The following is a 17,371-nucleotide window of genomic DNA, read 5'->3' on the forward strand; positions in this document are numbered from 1 at the left end:
ATATGTATTTATTTCATTAAAAAGTTATTCAAATAGTTCGATTTCTTTTCTTATTAGAATCAATGTTTTTGTTTTATATAATACAATATGCATTTAAAATCCTTAAAATTTAAAAGCCTTTAAAGTTTATTATAAAACAATAATTGCATGCAGTATGATACAAGTTTCAAGTTCAGTGTGTACAACAAATAACATCGCGTTCCATTGTGATAATATTGAAGTCATTGAAATGTTTCATACACAGAACATTAAAAACAAATAGATGTGCTATAATGTCATAATTACAATGAAAACCAGTGTCGCCAAACCCACACATTTAAACCGATAGTTATACAGTACACTACATGCCTTTGATTGGACAGCTTAATTTGAGTAAAAACTGACTTAGGTTATAAATTCAGCATTTCAATATGTACCCTAACACACCATGTTACGGTTTATTTTAGTATAACATCCCTAGGTATATTAAGCCGGGTATCCACTTAGGTTCGCCGTGGTTTGCGAACGCGCCCGCTCCGCAAACCAAACATAATGGATACGTCGTGATCGCGGAGCGCGACTGGAGCACGATCGGAGCACGGCGGAGCGCTCGGGAAGCGGTTTTTTGCGCGAACTCAAAGGGGAGCGCAGTTTGTTCGTGGACGCGAGCGTGTGTTTGTTAAGTTCGCGAACATGGAGTGGTCCGATGAAATGATGAATATATGCATTATTTCATTATTTCTTCTTCCCTTATTCATATTACCTTGCCAAAATTGAGGAGGTTGTTTGTATTCCATCACAATATAATGTATCAAAATATAAGCTGCACTTCCTACTAATTCTGGAGGCGGCATGTTTGCACCGACCATCTGTCGTGTGTCTACTGGAGACCGGAGCGCGGAATTTAGCGCTCCGACAGGAGCACTGATGTTGCAGCCTAAGTGTGTACACTATACACGTTCACGTTCGCGGAGCACACATTGTTCGCAATCCACGGCGAACCTAAGTGGATACCCGGCTTTAGCTGTTTTGTTTCTCATTGCACAGAAATTCCAAATTCGAAAACATCCAGCTACTCCACAACAGAGGGCGTTAGTTTTCGATAGATATAACTTTGAACCTCAACACATAGAGATAAGGTTGAAATTTGTGTCACTCAACATTAATGACATTAACTTGATTTTTATCTGATGCTATGCCCTGAGGGATGTCAGCCTTGTTATCGATAATTCACAAATAAACATTTTTTGTGTATTTTTTTTCTTTCTAATAAATGAGTATAGTATAATGTGTCACATTTTGGAGTATGTTTATTACTACTAAGTACGTCTTTTTATATTATTATTATTAAATAAAAAACGGAATAGAATAGTATTAATCTATATTTACAAAATACAAACAGAAAATATGCATTATTTTAAATCTTGGAACTGCCGTAGGTTTGCTGTATCGGTGGCCTTTGTTAGACCACTTAGTGCTGTTTGGCATCCAGTTAACTCGTCACGTTGCATTAATCCATTTCTCTTTTAAATTAGCCTCTTTGGGAAATCTATAAATAAATTGGACAAATGAAAGCTAAGGAAAAATAAAATAAAATTTAATATTTATAATGTTCGTCTTTTCTAAAGTATCGATACTGTCGATATGCGCCACAAGCATCACTAAAGCGACATTCGTTTGTTTATTGCAATAATATTCCAGAAATTCTTGTTTGCTGTTCAATCTATAATAGTACTAATTTCTTACGGATTAAGGTTCATTTTGACTAGATATTTGTATACAATTTTGACAAATTACAAGCGAAGTTATAACATAAAATATTATATGTAAAATAAATAAAAATAAGACTTACCGATGGTATGAAATGCCTCCATTGCTGATATTATTTCGTCTGCTATCATTTTTGCACTCTAATACCGAACAACACGTCCTAATTAATGAATAAATATGGAAAAAAGGTTTGACAGCTGACAACCGACTCGAATATTTTTCTGCGCACAACTGAGAGCAAGTTAGGTGATCTTACCTTACAAGTGACACGTGGGCCACGCCCACATCACACTTCTATCTACTTTACTGTTCTGTGGTTTCATATTGGTTGAGATAGTTGTCAATTATCAATTTATCACAATAGATGGCGCGCGATGTGTCCCTCACACGAATAAAACTAAATGAGTAGAATAAAATATTCGATTGCTCTGGCGGGATCACGGAAGGCCGAATTGGTAAAACGTCCGCCCCGGTTTGGTGGCAAGACGCGGATTTTCTATTATTTAAAATTTAAGTTTTAAACAGTTCTATTTTTGGAAACAAATTAAAACTTGCGAGGAATTTGATGGACAATGTTTATTAATAAAAAAGCTTAGATGAATTGTTTTTTCTTAGTTAAACTTAAAACTAAATTAACTTACGATTACAAGGCTATAAATAATCCATAAATACATTTAACACTAAGCGCAACTGAAATATGTACATTTTCAGTATGATGTGAATGAGTAGCATAAATGTGAATTTGCTATACTAGTTCGAGTGTGTCAGTTGGAAGTTGACATGTGTATTGTGTAATAAGAATGTAAGTGTAATTGAAGAAAGATAATGTGGTGTTAAGAATCGTTTATGTATAAGTGAGTGTGTTTGAGTAAGTGTATGTTGCGTGTGTGTGTTAAGTATGCACGTACGTTCGGGAATGTGCGTTTATTATTGTAGTATTGCTTTGTGTATGTGTTTGCGTGCGCGTGGCTGTGTGTGAGTGTGTGCGTCCCTACGGCGGCAGCGGCGCGGCGCGCGTGTTGGAGAGCAGGCAGGCCCAGTCGCGCAGGCGCGGCGCGCGCAGGAACGCCTCGCGCGGGTCCGCGCGCGCGCCGCCGTCCGCCGCGCCAACCAGCGCGCCGCCCGACCACGCGCTAATGTTCACCGCGCACGGGCTCGCGTGGAACTTGAACGTGATGCTCTGCAGACGCTCCCTGATACCGACACGTTTATGTCATGATTGAGAACAACAGGGACAGTTTTCAGGAGGTTGGAAAGTAAAAAAAATTGGTTGTTTGTAAAGTAGGTTTACGATCGAGATGATGTCTTATTGGTGGCAGCGCTCGAGATGAGACGGGAGATCGGTCCGTCTCTCTCTCGTTATACTTGCGATCGCGCTCGTGAGGTTTTGGTGTGACACAAACTTCTGAACACAGCGCGGCGCCGCCGCCGCACACGAGAATGTTCTCCCGACTCACTTGTAGGGCGGCAGGGTGACGAGATGCCGCAGCTCGTCCCGCAGGCGCGGCACGAGGCCGGGCAGCGCGGCGCCGCCGCCGCACACGAGGATGTTCTCCCGACTCACTTGTAGGGCGGCAGGGTGACGAGATGCCGCAGCTCGTCCCGCAGGCGCGGCACGAGGCCGGGCAGCGCGGCGCCGCCGCCGCACACGAGGATGTTCTCCCGACTCACTTGTAGGGCGGCAGGGTGACGAGATGCCGCAGCTCGTCCCGCAGGCGCGGCACGAGGCCGGGCAGCGCGGCGCCGCCGCCGCACACGAGGATGTTCTCCCGACTCACTTGTAGGGCGGCAGGGTGACGAGATGCCGCAGCTCGTCCCGCAGGCGCGGCACGAGGCCGGGCAGCGCGGCGCCGCCGCCGCACACGAGGATGTTCTCCGCCAGCGCGCGCCGCGTGTCGATCGGACACTGCACAATCATACGCAATATTTTAATCCCTAAACTCAGCCTGAAATTGGCAATGATGGTGTAGTATGTAATTAGAATATATGAAATTTACATCGCCAAACATACGCGTAACTGATGATTATAATTACTATCCGGTGCTGTGTACTTTTCTCATTTAGATCTTAGCCAATCATATTATCAAGTAAACTTGACCATGAATCATGAAAAGTACAAACTATTACAGACAACAACATCATAAATCATACTAATTCTGGACAGAAAATGTCAAAATAAGTCCACTGTCTTTTAAGTCCTTTGATTATAATATTATAATCGATATGTCCGGTTTGATATTTGATAAATGCTTTATTTACTTAGATGATTTTTTATTATTTAGGTGATCTTTGCCATTGAAATGCCATTTTTCCGGCTAGCTAAAGTTAAAAAATCATTTATGGGTCGAGGTATACGCTTTTACAACAGAATTCCTCATTACATTACAGAATTAAGGAATATATGGAAGACGAAAACCCATGGAGAGTTGTCGCGTAAAAAACACAGGACAGCTGTTCTTTGGTATATTATTATGATAATATAATACAGTAACATGTTTTGTAAAATTAAATTGTAATACTGACATGATTTAAAAGTGCAACTATGGAGTTTCATGCCGGTTCCTCTCCATAGATACTTTCCGAATCGGTGGTAAAGGTTATAAATATGTAGTGACGATTCAAATAGTATACAGTATATAGTCGTGTATAGTAATAGATCCCACAGCAGGATTAGTGGTAGGGTGACCAATTTCTTAGCAAAACGCTAGCTTATGCAAATTTGTATCGATAGCGGATCCTATTCTTTAGCGTTTATGCCATTTGTCTTGTCTTTCCCTTTTTTATATAGTGGGGAAATCGTCTCGTCTTTCCCTGCTATTTTACAATATCCAGATTTTTCTGATAATGAGTTTGTTCTTTAAACTGATGCTACAGGTTCTAATCGTGTGCGAAGTGTCGTGTTTGTAGTGTCTGTCTGAAGTGTCGAGTCTGAAGTGTCGTGTCTGAAGTGTCGTGTTTGAAGTGTCGTGTTTGAAGTGTCGTGTTTGAAGTGTCGTGTTTGAAGTGTCATGTTTGAAGTGTCGTGTTTGTAGTGTCTGTCTGAAGTGTCGTGTTTGAAGTGTCGTGTTTGAAGTGTCTGTCTGAAGTGTCGTGTTTGAAGTGTCGTGTTTGAAGTGTCGTGTTTGTAGTGTCTGTCTGAAGTGTCGTGTTTGAAGTGTCGTGTTTGTAGTGTCTGTCTGAAGTGTCGTGTTTGAAGTGTCGTGTTTGTAGTGTCTGTTTGAAGTGTCGTGTTTGAAGTGTCGTGTTTGAAGTGTCGTGTTCGTAGTGTCTGTTTGAAGTGTCGTGTGTGCATGTGTGCGGGCTCACCATCTGTATGCACTGCAGCACGGAATCTTGCAGCGAGGCCAGCTCGTTGTCCCGCGCGAACAGCGGCTCGGCGGCCAGCGCCCGCGCGCGCCCCGACACGCGCAGCGCGCCCGCCGCGCGCACGTACTCCGCGCCGCGCACTGAGCGGAGTGCGGCCTCGTTGCTCAGCTCCAGGGACAGCTTGCGGGACGGCACGAAGCACGTGCGCACTGGGGGGGGGGGGGGGTCATCGAGTTTACTTTATCAAAATATTAGAAGCTGCATCCGCGTATCAGTGCGGAACGATTAAATTATTGAGCTATTTATGAAAATTTCTACTGGTATTACTTAGACTATGTCCGGTCGATACTATTTGAATTAAAATACCGGTTCAGTTTTTTTATACAAATAAATAAAAAAAGATGAATTTGACATCTATCTACGTGAAATGGTATCAATAATAGAAGTTTATTAAAAATAATTTCAAACACACACACACATGCACGCGTGTGCACGTATGAAGATTATCAAACATATTAAGACACATAAGAACGCCAAGTAATATTTGACATTATACCTTTAATATCCTCGAGCTCCTGGTCGGTGAGGTCGAGCTCCCTGCCGTTGTCCTCGTCGAGCAGTCGCGCCAGCTCGGCGTGCAGTGCTCGCGCGCCCAGCGGCTGCGCCTGCATCGCGTGCACCACCGGCACGCCGTGCACCACTGCACACACACACATACATGCTTACACGCACACATATAAATAATTACAGACACACACACACACAAATGTATCGAATAGTAAAACATATTATACTGTACAACTCGGTTACAATATCTGTGGAGCTGGCGTCGATGACGTCACGTCGCGAACGCAACGAAATTGCTAACCGTACTGACGCGCCGCGGCGGCGCGGGGAGGTAAAGAGAAACGGGAAGGGACTCCGCATTTCAGCGAGGTCCATAGATATTGTAACCGAGTTACATACAAAACCAATGTATTTTTTGTCAAAACATATAGAACCAATTTAGACATCAACAAACCATAATTATAGAGAAGTTGACATCAACTTTCTTAGTTTGTTTGCATATGAAAACGTTTACGTAAAAGTTATACTGATTTGAATAATGTTTTCTGATTAGAATTTAAACTACGATTAGAAACTATAATTTGAAATAACACAAAAATGCATGTTTTATTTCCTTGTCTTGGATCTACATCTTGATCTGCATGCTAATTATGTCACATACTCAAAGTATATTATCATAAAGATGTACATAATATGTTGGCAAATCAAATAAATAAATAATAAATATGATTTATTTATTGGAACGAAGTTCCTTATCCCGCGGTACGCTGGCTAGGGAGGCTAGGCGAGAATAACGAAAAATCGTCACGACACTTTTGTTATAGTGCGTAGCAATATACTAAAAGTGTATTAGCATTCCTTCATTCATTTCATTTATCGTTTAACTCCTAAATATTGTTAATTTATTTAACCCCTTACCGCATACAAAGCCATATATGGACGACGAAGTTCATGAATTTTTTATAGGCTAACTATAAACAATATCTAAAAAAACTACCTTACATCTTAAACAGCATTTCATCGAGAATTGGAATGTTATTAATTTATACAGTGTAAATATTATCCATCAGATATATTATAGATTTAGTCTAGCGCGTGCGACGGTTTGGGTGCGCGGAAAAAACCGTGATTTTCAAATTAAGATTTCAATATGAAAAAGGTGAGTAAAGCCATGAAAAAAAATATTACTTCTTTCTTTAGTCTTTCTAAAATAAAGTAAAACATTTGGTTTGGTTGTTTTTTTGCTTTAATCATGTTTTTTTTGTACTTTTCCAAATCTGTCATATTTGGCTTCGTATGCATTCAATCTGATTCCGTCCAAAATATATTATGTCATATGTGGCTTGGTATGCATTCAAGGATACTTTCACTGATTGTTCCATTATCGATCCCGGACACTTTTATCTCACTGCTAAGCATGTAAATATCATATCATCATCAATAAATACAGACTCATGCTATATGCCACTGTATGATTTTTAATTAGCCGTTTCAGAGCAAATGCGAAAGTCAGGGAAAGCTCTTATTACCAAAAGACGTGGTCGTCTCTCAAAAACTTAGGAACATCGGCATCTCTGGAGTCTCCTCAGTATTCCTGACTCGCCAATTGCCGCAAAAAAGCTACGAAAAACTCCTGCAAGACATCTAGATTTTCACTTTGATTCTGTACGATCTGATGGGATTAGTTATTACCCAATTTGGAAGAACACCCGTCAGCTATGCCTATATTGTTCCAATTTCGTTCCTTCACGATATGTGAAAAATATAACGTGTTTTTATGTTAAAATGACAAACGTAAGCAATTTCACGAAGTACAAGTTGGCTGTGATTCTGGGTGTCCATATTTAGGTATCCATATAAAGTACTAACATTTCGCCCGCGGCCTCGCCCGCTTTTTCAAAGAAAACCCCGCATAGTTCCCGTTCCCGTGGGATTTCCGGGATAAAACCTATCCTATGTGTTAGTCCAAGTTACCTTCTATATTATGTGTGCTAAATTTCATTGAAGTCGGTTCAGTAGTATTTGTGTGAAAGAGTAACAAACAAACACTTAGACAACAATCTTAGACCGCATCTAGCTTTCCATCAGGCGAGATTGTGGTCAAGCGCTTCCCTATCTAGAGTAAAAAAAAAAAAAAAAAAAAACACGTACACATACATCCACCCTCACAAACTTTCGCATTTATAATATTAGTAGGATAGGATTTATGTAAAATATATGTAGTATATCAGTTGACTTAGCATTCAGGATACAAGCCTAAGTTTAGTTTGGGGCTTGGCAACCATGTGTGTGAAATTAATCCGGAATATATTTTTATATTATAGATTAGTTACTTTTTTCTAATTGCATACGAAGCCATATATGACAGAAAAAATACAACAAACACTGCATACGAGTCCATATATGGCGCCGTTTCATATTTTCTATAATATAAGTAAATATTTTTTTTTCTCAATTTGATCTCATAATGTAAGGTCTAATAAACACTTTTTTGCAAAAAAATAATTTTTATTTCATCTCCTTAATAATTCATGCAATAAGGGGTTAATTATAGCTCCTATTATACATATTTCAAAACGAAATAAGTATTACTGTCTTTTTTGCGTGATTAATTAACCATTTTTCTCTAAATATACACAACGCATTTTAACGGTCCTGTGTCATGCTATTGCGCATAAAAGTTTTCTCTTTATTGTCAAGATTATCAATTTTTAATAATTAGAAACAATTAGTCAACTTGAATGCCCTCGCGCGCGTATGCATTCAAGTTGACTAGTGAATAGTGTTTGTTTACATAGGAGTGGCAACGTCGCGTGAGAGCGGCTCTCTGAATATAGCTCACATACACACATCAACAAAGTCTAGGGATATTTTGTATTTATCAAATATCTAAAAATCTATGAAGAATTTAGTGATATTGTAAATGGAAGAATTATAGTTTATTTTATGGACTTTAATAAAAATAAAAAACATTTAATTTTTTTTTCATTAATAATGTTAATTTTTGTCACCGTGGTGGAAACTCGGATTATAAGGATCTTCATTTCTTGGTAGAAAACTTAACATTTTGAATAAAACTGGGATTTCTTTTTTCAAAAATCGAGTCATAAATAATCAGTGTTATCAGCATTTATATAAATTTACCATCGAAATCGTGTTGTGTTGTTAAATGTTCTTACTTAAAACTGAATACCAATGTCTTATTGCGGTATGAAGTCCTGTGTTCTTTAGTGTTCGTAAATTTGTTGATCCGTAGTTAAATTTGGCCAATTTTATTTGCCAAGACCTTAAAATAAGCTAAAATTCTACCATTTACAATATCACTAAATTCTTTATAGATTTTAAGATATTTGATAAATACAAAATATCCCTAGACTTTGTTGATGTGGTATTTCATAGACCCATAGTAAATCTTTTGTAGGTTCTCCACGGTGTGAATGAGCTTGTGTTTCTGCGGCTGTGGCTGCATGTGTATGTGCGCGCGAGATGTCTACCGCGTGTGTGTATGTGTGGTGTATGTGCATGTGTGTATGTTTGGCGTGTGTGGATATGTGTGTGTGTCTCACCGGCGACGACCTCCGCGTCGACCGCGCCGAGGCTGACGACGAGCACGATGGGTGCGCCGAGCGTCGCCGCGCTCAGACGCGCGCTGTCCCACCACGTCACACCCGACACCTGTTTCGTAGATTAATTAATAAATTAATAATTTACAATATTACATATATATATTCACAAGTCAATTATCAAATATAATTCTTTTTATACAAATAACTAAAACTTCTTCAAATATAAAAAAATTACAATTGAACCAAAATTAGCCACAGTCCTGCGCGTGAAGCAAAAGAACTACTATGAAAAAATATTCAGAGTGCCGCTCTCAACCGACGTTGCCGGTTATTACCACCGGCCGCATCGCATGACAGCAGCAATTGCGCGCGACGTTGCCACTCCTATATAAACAAACACTGAATACTGTAATATAAACAAACATATGTAAACAATCACTCTGAATAATGAAAATTCCGGGATTTTATAATTATTAATAATTTATATTCATTGAATTTGTTTTGAAATAGCCTGTAATAAATAAACGCTAACGCTATTGTATTTTTATTGTCTTATTTCGAGTGAACACGTATACAATTTTGACACGAGCCGCCTCTGGAGGTAACAAACCAAAAAAAAGAAAACGAAAATTACAGTCAAATTGAGAACCTCCTTTTTTTGAACCAACAAAAAATATTTTTTCTTTATTTTATTCAATAATAATTAAAAAACTGACCTCATAATGCATGAAGAGTACTTTAGCCAGTGTCTCTCTGAACTGCGTAGTGGTGAACAGTGATTCAACCACCACCACTTTGCGCTCCTTAGGATTGACCAGCACATGCCTGCAATATGAACATCATAATATTATGTAATATAACAACATCAGCCCATTAAATTGTATGAAAAAGAAACTACAGTAGACCCGCGGTATTCCGACAATCGCTTTGCAGGGCAGTGCCGAAGTATTGAATCTGTCGGATTATAGAGTGCTGCCTCAAACGATCCCCCTATAGTCCGAACGTTTTACGAAAGAGCACCTTTTAATTCGACAAATTAAGGTCCTAATGATAAGATAAGATGTTATAGGTAGTTCTGCTTCAGATTTAGGTACAAATCATGCTCCATTATGTTTGTCGAATTCAGTTAATTAAATAACAAAATATCTTCGAGTAAGCAAAATAGTGGTGGCACGTTTTTGTACACATTCAATCATTCACAATCGACGCAAAAATTGTTAAAAGATTCAACAATAATTAAAGACATGTTGGATTACAATGGGCGGCGGGTAAGGCAGTGTGTTAATATGACTTTCTGAACTAGCTTTTATATCATCACATATTTTATCATCCATTATTTAAATCAACTACAAAGAAAAATTGGCAATCAATGTAATTTTTAAATGACTTGATTTAAAAAAAATATATAGAAAATAACAAGAATCGTTGCGTTAAATAGCAAATACATTATACAAAGTTTGCAACATTTCTTCAATTAACCAACAGATTCACTAAGTACCTAAAATACAAGAGATGCAGCATGTGCACCAGGTTGTCGTACAGCTCCTCGGTGGTGCGGTAGTCGTGCACGCGCTTGTTGCGCCGCTCCGTGGGGCACCAGAACTGCGACGGGATTATGCATCGCGGCGCGGGCTCCCCCGTGAAACCAAACCTGAAATATACATGCAATACTTGTTATTTATTATTGACAATTAATAAACATTGGGTTCATTTTCTAAAATATACTGCTACTTTCTAAAATTTACCAAATTAAAACACATAGGCATACCACTACATTAAATTATACATACTCAATCTGGAGCACACCATGTTATAGATAATTCTAGCTAATCCATATACTGTCCCATACTACTAGTACATAATATTATCTAAATAATTGAAATATACTAAGTAATAATGAAGTTTCTAATACTTTATTTACGGTTACGGTTAAAAAGAATTGTTATGCTACGGCCACACTACCGTGATATGCCAATAATTATTGCCACAACTTTAACAACACCTAGGTGTAACCACGACTTATGGCCATAATTCTACAATGCCAATCAATATGACAAATGGCGGTAGGCAATAGCTCCGGCGGCGGTATTCTTTCGCACATCAAAGAAGATTACCGCGGTAATTATTGCGTTTGCGGCCACATTACCGTTTGTCCAGTGTGCAATATGAGCTCACCGGCGACGCACGTATCGACCGACATGGAGTGGTCAAATGAAAAAGCGCTCGATGGCGCTAATTTTTGGAATTCTTCTCTTTGGGATACCCGACAGAAGAACTATAAAAATCGCAGTGTACACAATGATGCGTGGCGTCGGATCAAACAAAATTTATCATTTCCAAGTACAATAGATGATTTGAAAAAGAAAAAATCATTTTGAAAAAGAAAGAATCCTTGATGAATTATTACAGAAACTATATTATATTTTAATTATTAACTAATATTTTTTTTGCTGCGGTAAATGCCAATAATTACCGACATATCTAGGTAAACTCTAGTGTAACCACATCAGTTCATGCAGTAATTTAGACGGTAATATAATGCCATAATTATTGCGGTAACAGCCCGGTAGACGGTAAGGTAGTGTGGCCGTAGCATTAAGGAATGAGTACTGTAACGACACAACGTTATTAAAATATTTAAAAAATGACAGATGAAATGGTTGTTCCAGTCTTTTAATTTTTATACATTGTATTTTTATGTACTCACTTTGTATAATCCGTGCCAAGATCTAATACTACTGCTTGCTTTTCTTGAATAAGTGCTATTCCTTCATATAAAGCCATTTCCAGGCCTTAATATATACAGCATTTCACGGGCACTATATATTTAAAATTTTACACAGTTTACTTCAATAAAACATATTATTTTAATAGAGGAAATGAAACCAGGGATAAATGACAAAACTTTAACTGATTTTCTGAGTTTTTCTTAAACAGCATGCGTCAGCGTCAGCCGTCACCTGTCTGCTGTCACTTGTCAGTTGTCACCTGTGATTGTCACTTAAATTTGATCTTAATGTTGCCAGAACACTTTTATATAAGGCAATGAAATTACCTACTCTTGAATCACAGAACAGTAAAGTAGATAGAAGTGTGATGTGGGCGTGGCCCACGTGTCACTTGTAAGGTAAGATCACCTAACTTGCTCTCAGTTGTGCGCAGAAAAATATTCGAGTCGGTTGTCAGCTGTCAAACCTTTTTTCCATATTTATTCATTAGGACGTGTTGTTCGGTATTAGTAGGTTTATTGCTCTGAGGGTATTAGAGTGCAAAAATGATAGCAGACGAAATAATATCAGCAATGGAGGCATTTCATACCATCGGTAAGTCTGATTTTTATTTATTTTACATATAATATTTTATAAGATTTTATGTTATAACTTCGCTTGTAATTTGTCAAAATTGTATACAAATATCTAGACAAAATGAACCTTAATCTGTAAGAAATTAGTACTATTATAGATTGAACAGCAAATAAGACTTTCTGGAATATTATTGCAATAAACAAACGAATGTCGCTTTAGTGATGCTTGTGGCGCATATCGACAGTATCGATACTTTAGAAAAGACAAAAATTATAAATATTAAATTTTATTTTATTTTTCCTTAGCTTTCATTTGTCCAATTTATTTATAGATTTCCCAAAGAGGCAAATTTAAAAGAGAAATGGATAAATGCAACGTGACGAGTTAACTGGATGCCGAACAGCACTATAGTCTGTCCACTATAAGAATTGCTTTTTGACAGCTCGACGGGTGATACCAGAAGTGATGTTCAAAAGATTATCGATTGTGATACCATTTCAATTATAAATTCAAAATATTATCATAAATCGAATCAGGTACGTAAATAATAATTACAACGTAAACGTACTAATAAGATATGTAATAATAAGACCACATATCTATGCATTGTATGTTAAAACTAAACTAAACTAATATTTTATTATTTATTGGTATCTATCTTACAATTTGGTTGTCTTTACGTTTAAATTATATAACATAATAGAAGAGTTTTTCTGTATCGGATACATTTTACAGAGTATTTCTATCGATTATTATAATCTATCGACCCATCATTGAATAATTCTGTGTAGACATCACTAAGTGGGCGGGACCTGTCCATGAAGAACGATAATTATTTGTATGACATTTTAACATAGACAATACAATCATTCATAGGCGTGAAGCTGTCAAAAAGCAAATAATATAATGGACAGAGTATAAGCGGTCTAACAAAGGCCACCGATACAGCAAACCTACGGCAGTCCCAAGATTTAAAATAATGCATATTTTCTTTTTGTATTTTGTAAATATAGATTAATACTATTCTATTCCGTTTTTTATTTAATAATAATAATATAAAAAGACGTACTTATTAGAAATAAACATACTCCAAAATGTGACACATTATACTATACTCATATAATAGAAAGAAAAAAAAATACACAAAAAATATTTATTTGTGAATTATCGATAACAAGGCTGACATCCCTCAGGGCATAGCATCAGATAAATATCAAGTTAATGTCATTAATGTTGAGTGACACAAATTTCAACCTTATCTCTATGAGTTAGGTTAGTTAGTTAGGTTCAAAGTTATATCTATCGAAAACTAGCGCCCTCTGTTGTGGAGTAGCTGGATGTTTTCGAATTTGGAATTTCTGTGGAATGAGAAACAAAACAGCTAATATACCTAGGGATGTTATACTAAAATAAACCGTACCGTGAAACCTGCTTACTTTGCCACTTTTTCATGTGTCAAAAAGTTTGATTCGCTTTAAAAAAATATAATTGTATGAAAACGTAATGAGTAACCTGCACCTAGACGTAGTAAATTTCATGAAAATTTACATTATTACTAAATATCTATTTCATTTTAGTAAATTATAATATTTTAAGCATAAAAACAATTATGGCAAAGTTAGCTGTCACTTCTGGTAAATTTGCCATATGAAAGAAAAAATGAAATTTTTGGAGTTTATGAGGTTAAAAAGTAATATATTTGCACTCTTCCTATATCCCGTAAAATAAAGTAAAAACTTTATATTATTTTAGCACTGGTAATTTAACTCTCTAAGAAGGTGGCAAATTCACCAACCTTTCCAAAATATTTCCTATTTATGAAGAAGTTAGGGTTAGGGTTGTCAAATAAAAATGTTTTCGTAGTAGGAACAATTTAGTAAAAGTAAAAAAAAAACATAATCAATTACTTCTACATAGTTAGTTTCTTAACTTTGAATTGTTTTACATAATAAAACAAAAAAAATAGTATTCATTAAACTAACTAACTTTTTTTTTAATATCACACATTACACGACATTCCTAAAAGATTTAAACAATGACAAATTCTTATTTATATGATCTTGATTGAATATAAAAATTGTTGTTATTTTAAACTTGATAAAATATTCATCAGAAATTTTGTGGCAGCTCTAACCTCCAACAAAACATGGCAAAGTCACCATCACAGACGTTGTGATTGGGGTTGTTGAATTTACCAATACCAATTGCGAAGTAAAGGTAGCTTGTAGCACAGTAAATCAGCTTTTATTTAGATAAAGAACATTATGTTAACATAATATCAAAAAAATACTTACGTAGGCAATGCTTTTCCCGTTTGTTTTTGTAAAAGTTCCGGAGCACTAAGTTTCATACCGCCAACATTCGAAAAAAGTTACCGCCGAAAATGACATCTCAAAAACAAGCTGGGTTGCCACATCTCATTCGGTGTTGCCATTTAACTCATAAATTTTACTATAAAGGCATGCATACATGACAAAAAACTGATATTAAGATGTGACTACACTTTTTCCCTCAGAAGTTGGCTATGGCAAAGTCTGCAACCGTTGGCAAAGCTAGCAGGTTTTACCGGTAACATGGTGCGTTAGGGTACATATTGAAATGCTGAATTTATAACCTAAGTCAGTTTTTACTCAAATTAAGCTGTCCAATCAAAGGCATAGATTACTTGTAGTGTACTGTATAACTATCGGTTTAAATGTGTGGGTTTGGCGACACTGGTTTTCATAGTAATTATGACATTATAGCACTTCTATTTGTTTTTAATATTCTGTGTCTTGAAACAAGTTCACAACAGCTATTTACAATTAAAACGATTTACTTAGTAAACGTGAGGAATTTGCTTAACTTAACCTTAACATAAGGGCCTCCGTTAGTTACTGATTTTATCTATTCGTACCAATACAGGGTGTTAAAATGTTTAATACTCCTTTGTGTTAACACGCTGCTATTCACACACGAAAATGAATGAATTAATTTCAAATTGTGCTTGGAGCCCAATAATAATTGGAGCCACTTTATTGATTGACCATCGAAAATTTCAACACTGTAGCGCATGAGGTAGCGCATAAGTAATAGATTAATTATTGAGAGGTTTTTATTTGAATGTTTTCTACAGATTATAATATTTTATTAAGTACCCTCAAATCACTATTTTATACCTGAGAGTGTAGAATTGTGATATTATCGCTATTATTACTACGTATAGAGAAGACACCACGAACAAAGTCTGTGCGACAAGCGCGGAGGCGCGGGGCGGCTGTGAGTATATTATGATATAAAAATAAATAAAAAAATAAAAATATCTTTATTTCAATTAAAACCAAAAAAAATGATACGTAATTGATATTTCATCTTTCATGATTATTTTAATTTTTAACCTATTTTCAAAATATAATATAAGTACACAGTACATTCCCACGTCTTTCCATAAACATTACTTACGGTGGCCTGGAAGAGATCGCTACCTAGAGATAAGGCCACAGTTTGTACATATTTTCCTCTTATCTGTTTTTTATGTGTCTCTATTTCTTTTGTGTGTGCACTGTGCAATAAACAATTAAATAAAATACATTACATATTAAAATTATTACTTTCCACTGCGTACGAGGACCGTCGGTCGAGCGCGTGCGCGTGCGTAGCGTCCGCGTCGGTCGACTGACGCGTACGTGCGTGCTGTACCGACCGGTGCACTGCGTACCAGTAAAATGACCATACTGAACAGGTCTGGTCAGTTTACTGGTACGCAGAGCACTGAATGATACAAACTGACGGTCGGTCAATGCGTATCGTCAGGGCCGATGGTATGCACTGACGGTCGGTGAAGCTCTGTAACCTTAGAGCCAGCGCGCACGAGCAACTTTGTCTCCGCAACTATTTTGTCTCTCCCATCAATTTGTATGGGGAGTTGCGTCGCTACGTGCGCGCACTTTCATACTAGCCCATGGGTGGAGAGACAAAATAGTTGCGGAGACAAAATAGTTGCGGAGACAAAATAGTTGCGGAGACAAAGTTGCTCGTGCGCGCTAGCTCTTAGAGCATTAAACCAACTCTGTAACCGGCCAAAATATTAAACATACCTGACTATGATGTATCGAAACCGGTCGTAGTTTTTGGTAATAAATAATCGAAATAAAAGTGGAACTAGTGAACTGTGCGTTTCTTTTAAAAAATCTATCTATAAAATGCAGTTCCATCAATAGGTAACAAAACGAAGTATAAATAATACAGTCAGTAGAGTTTCATTTTGAAACAAATTTAAATCAAATATTGAGTGACAAAGTCAAAACAAAATGTCTTCACTTTCATAGAAAATAGAAAATAATATTAATTTTTGATCCAATTTTATCATAATACGTTATTTACATGATTCATTCGTATGTATATTTTGATCTTTATTACTATCCACAATACATATATCACATCTTTCTTTCAACTTCTATGTAGCTATATTATATTTTCTAGCCTAAGTTTCTAGCCTTCGCAATTTGGAGATGAGTGTTCTCCAAAAGTCATTGATACAAAATATACCACGTGCGGCTGACACGGCTGTTCTCTCGAGGGTAAAGAAGCCGGTGTACCTCGCGCCTCGTGGGCCTCGCGTGGTCGCAACCGAATCCTTCAAACCGCGCCTCCCTCGGTCTAACACCAAGATGTCACATAGAAGATGCTATGTTGGTTGTATGGCAAAACTCATTGACTCTTTTCTTACTAATTACTCGTAAATTTGATGAGTTTTAATAAGTGTACGTTGAAGTCAAACTTGTGTTCGTGTTATAAAGAGTGAAATGTATTTTGTATTGAAATTAGAATGAGAAGCCATAGTAGATTTTTCAAACGTAGAAGCCATGTATAATACAAAAATGATATTTCATCATGTAC

At 36.9% G+C, this 17,371-nt stretch overlaps 1 protein-coding gene and 2 long non-coding RNA genes across 3 annotated transcripts in view; 1 reads left to right on the forward strand and 2 right to left on the reverse strand.

Annotated features, from left to right (window-relative positions):
• LOC149479667 (uncharacterized) overlaps positions 1 to 17,317 on the reverse strand; it is a 146,291-nt gene extending 128,974 nt beyond the window's left edge. Inside the window, exon 1 of the long non-coding RNA XR_016317241.1 lies at positions 16,326 to 17,317. This is a non-coding gene — a long non-coding RNA (uncharacterized LOC149479667). The remainder of the gene's footprint in view (positions 1 to 16,325) is intronic.
• Positions 126 to 12,143, reverse strand: Arp10 (Actin-related protein 10). The gene is made up of 8 exons (XM_089708231.1): positions 11,896 to 12,143; positions 10,687 to 10,839; positions 9,905 to 10,013; positions 9,189 to 9,297; positions 5,612 to 5,755; positions 5,056 to 5,264; positions 3,528 to 3,655; positions 126 to 2,942 (listed from the first exon to the last, which is right to left on the reverse strand). The coding sequence occupies exons 1-8, from the start codon at positions 11,970 to 11,972 to the stop codon at positions 2,741 to 2,743; spliced, it is 1,131 nt and encodes a 376-aa protein (XP_089564357.1). The 5' UTR covers positions 11,973 to 12,143; the 3' UTR covers positions 126 to 2,740.
• Positions 12,446 to 13,521, forward strand: LOC149479678 (uncharacterized). The gene is made up of 3 exons (XR_016317267.1): positions 12,446 to 12,511; positions 12,825 to 12,903; positions 13,416 to 13,521. It is a non-coding gene; the product is annotated as an uncharacterized LOC149479678 (long non-coding RNA).
• Positions 17,318 to 17,371: the final 54 nt, after the last annotated feature.

The sequence above is a fragment of the Colias philodice genome, chromosome 20 (assembly GCF_061535455.1).
Source record: "Colias philodice isolate Cphi_HAF_F1 chromosome 20, ilColPhil1 Martin Lab GWU primary, whole genome shotgun sequence".
In the NCBI taxonomy this organism is placed as follows: domain Eukaryota; kingdom Metazoa; phylum Arthropoda; class Insecta; order Lepidoptera; family Pieridae; genus Colias; species Colias philodice.

Bases quoted from the DNA above. Each gene is read 5' to 3' on its own strand.
- Arp10 (XM_089708231.1), bottom strand. From the start codon at position 11,972: ATGGCTTTATATGAAGGAATAGCACTTATTCAAGAAAAGCAAGCAGTA. The intron at 3,656-5,055 runs GTGAGCCCGCAC...ATGATTGTGCAG, and splicing joins TGCTGCAGTGCATACAGATG to TGTCCGATCGACACGCGGCG. The intron at 2,943-3,527 runs GTGAGTCGGGAG...TGTCGGTATCAG, and splicing joins GTCACCCTGCCGCCCTACAA to GGAGCGTCTGCAGAGCATCA.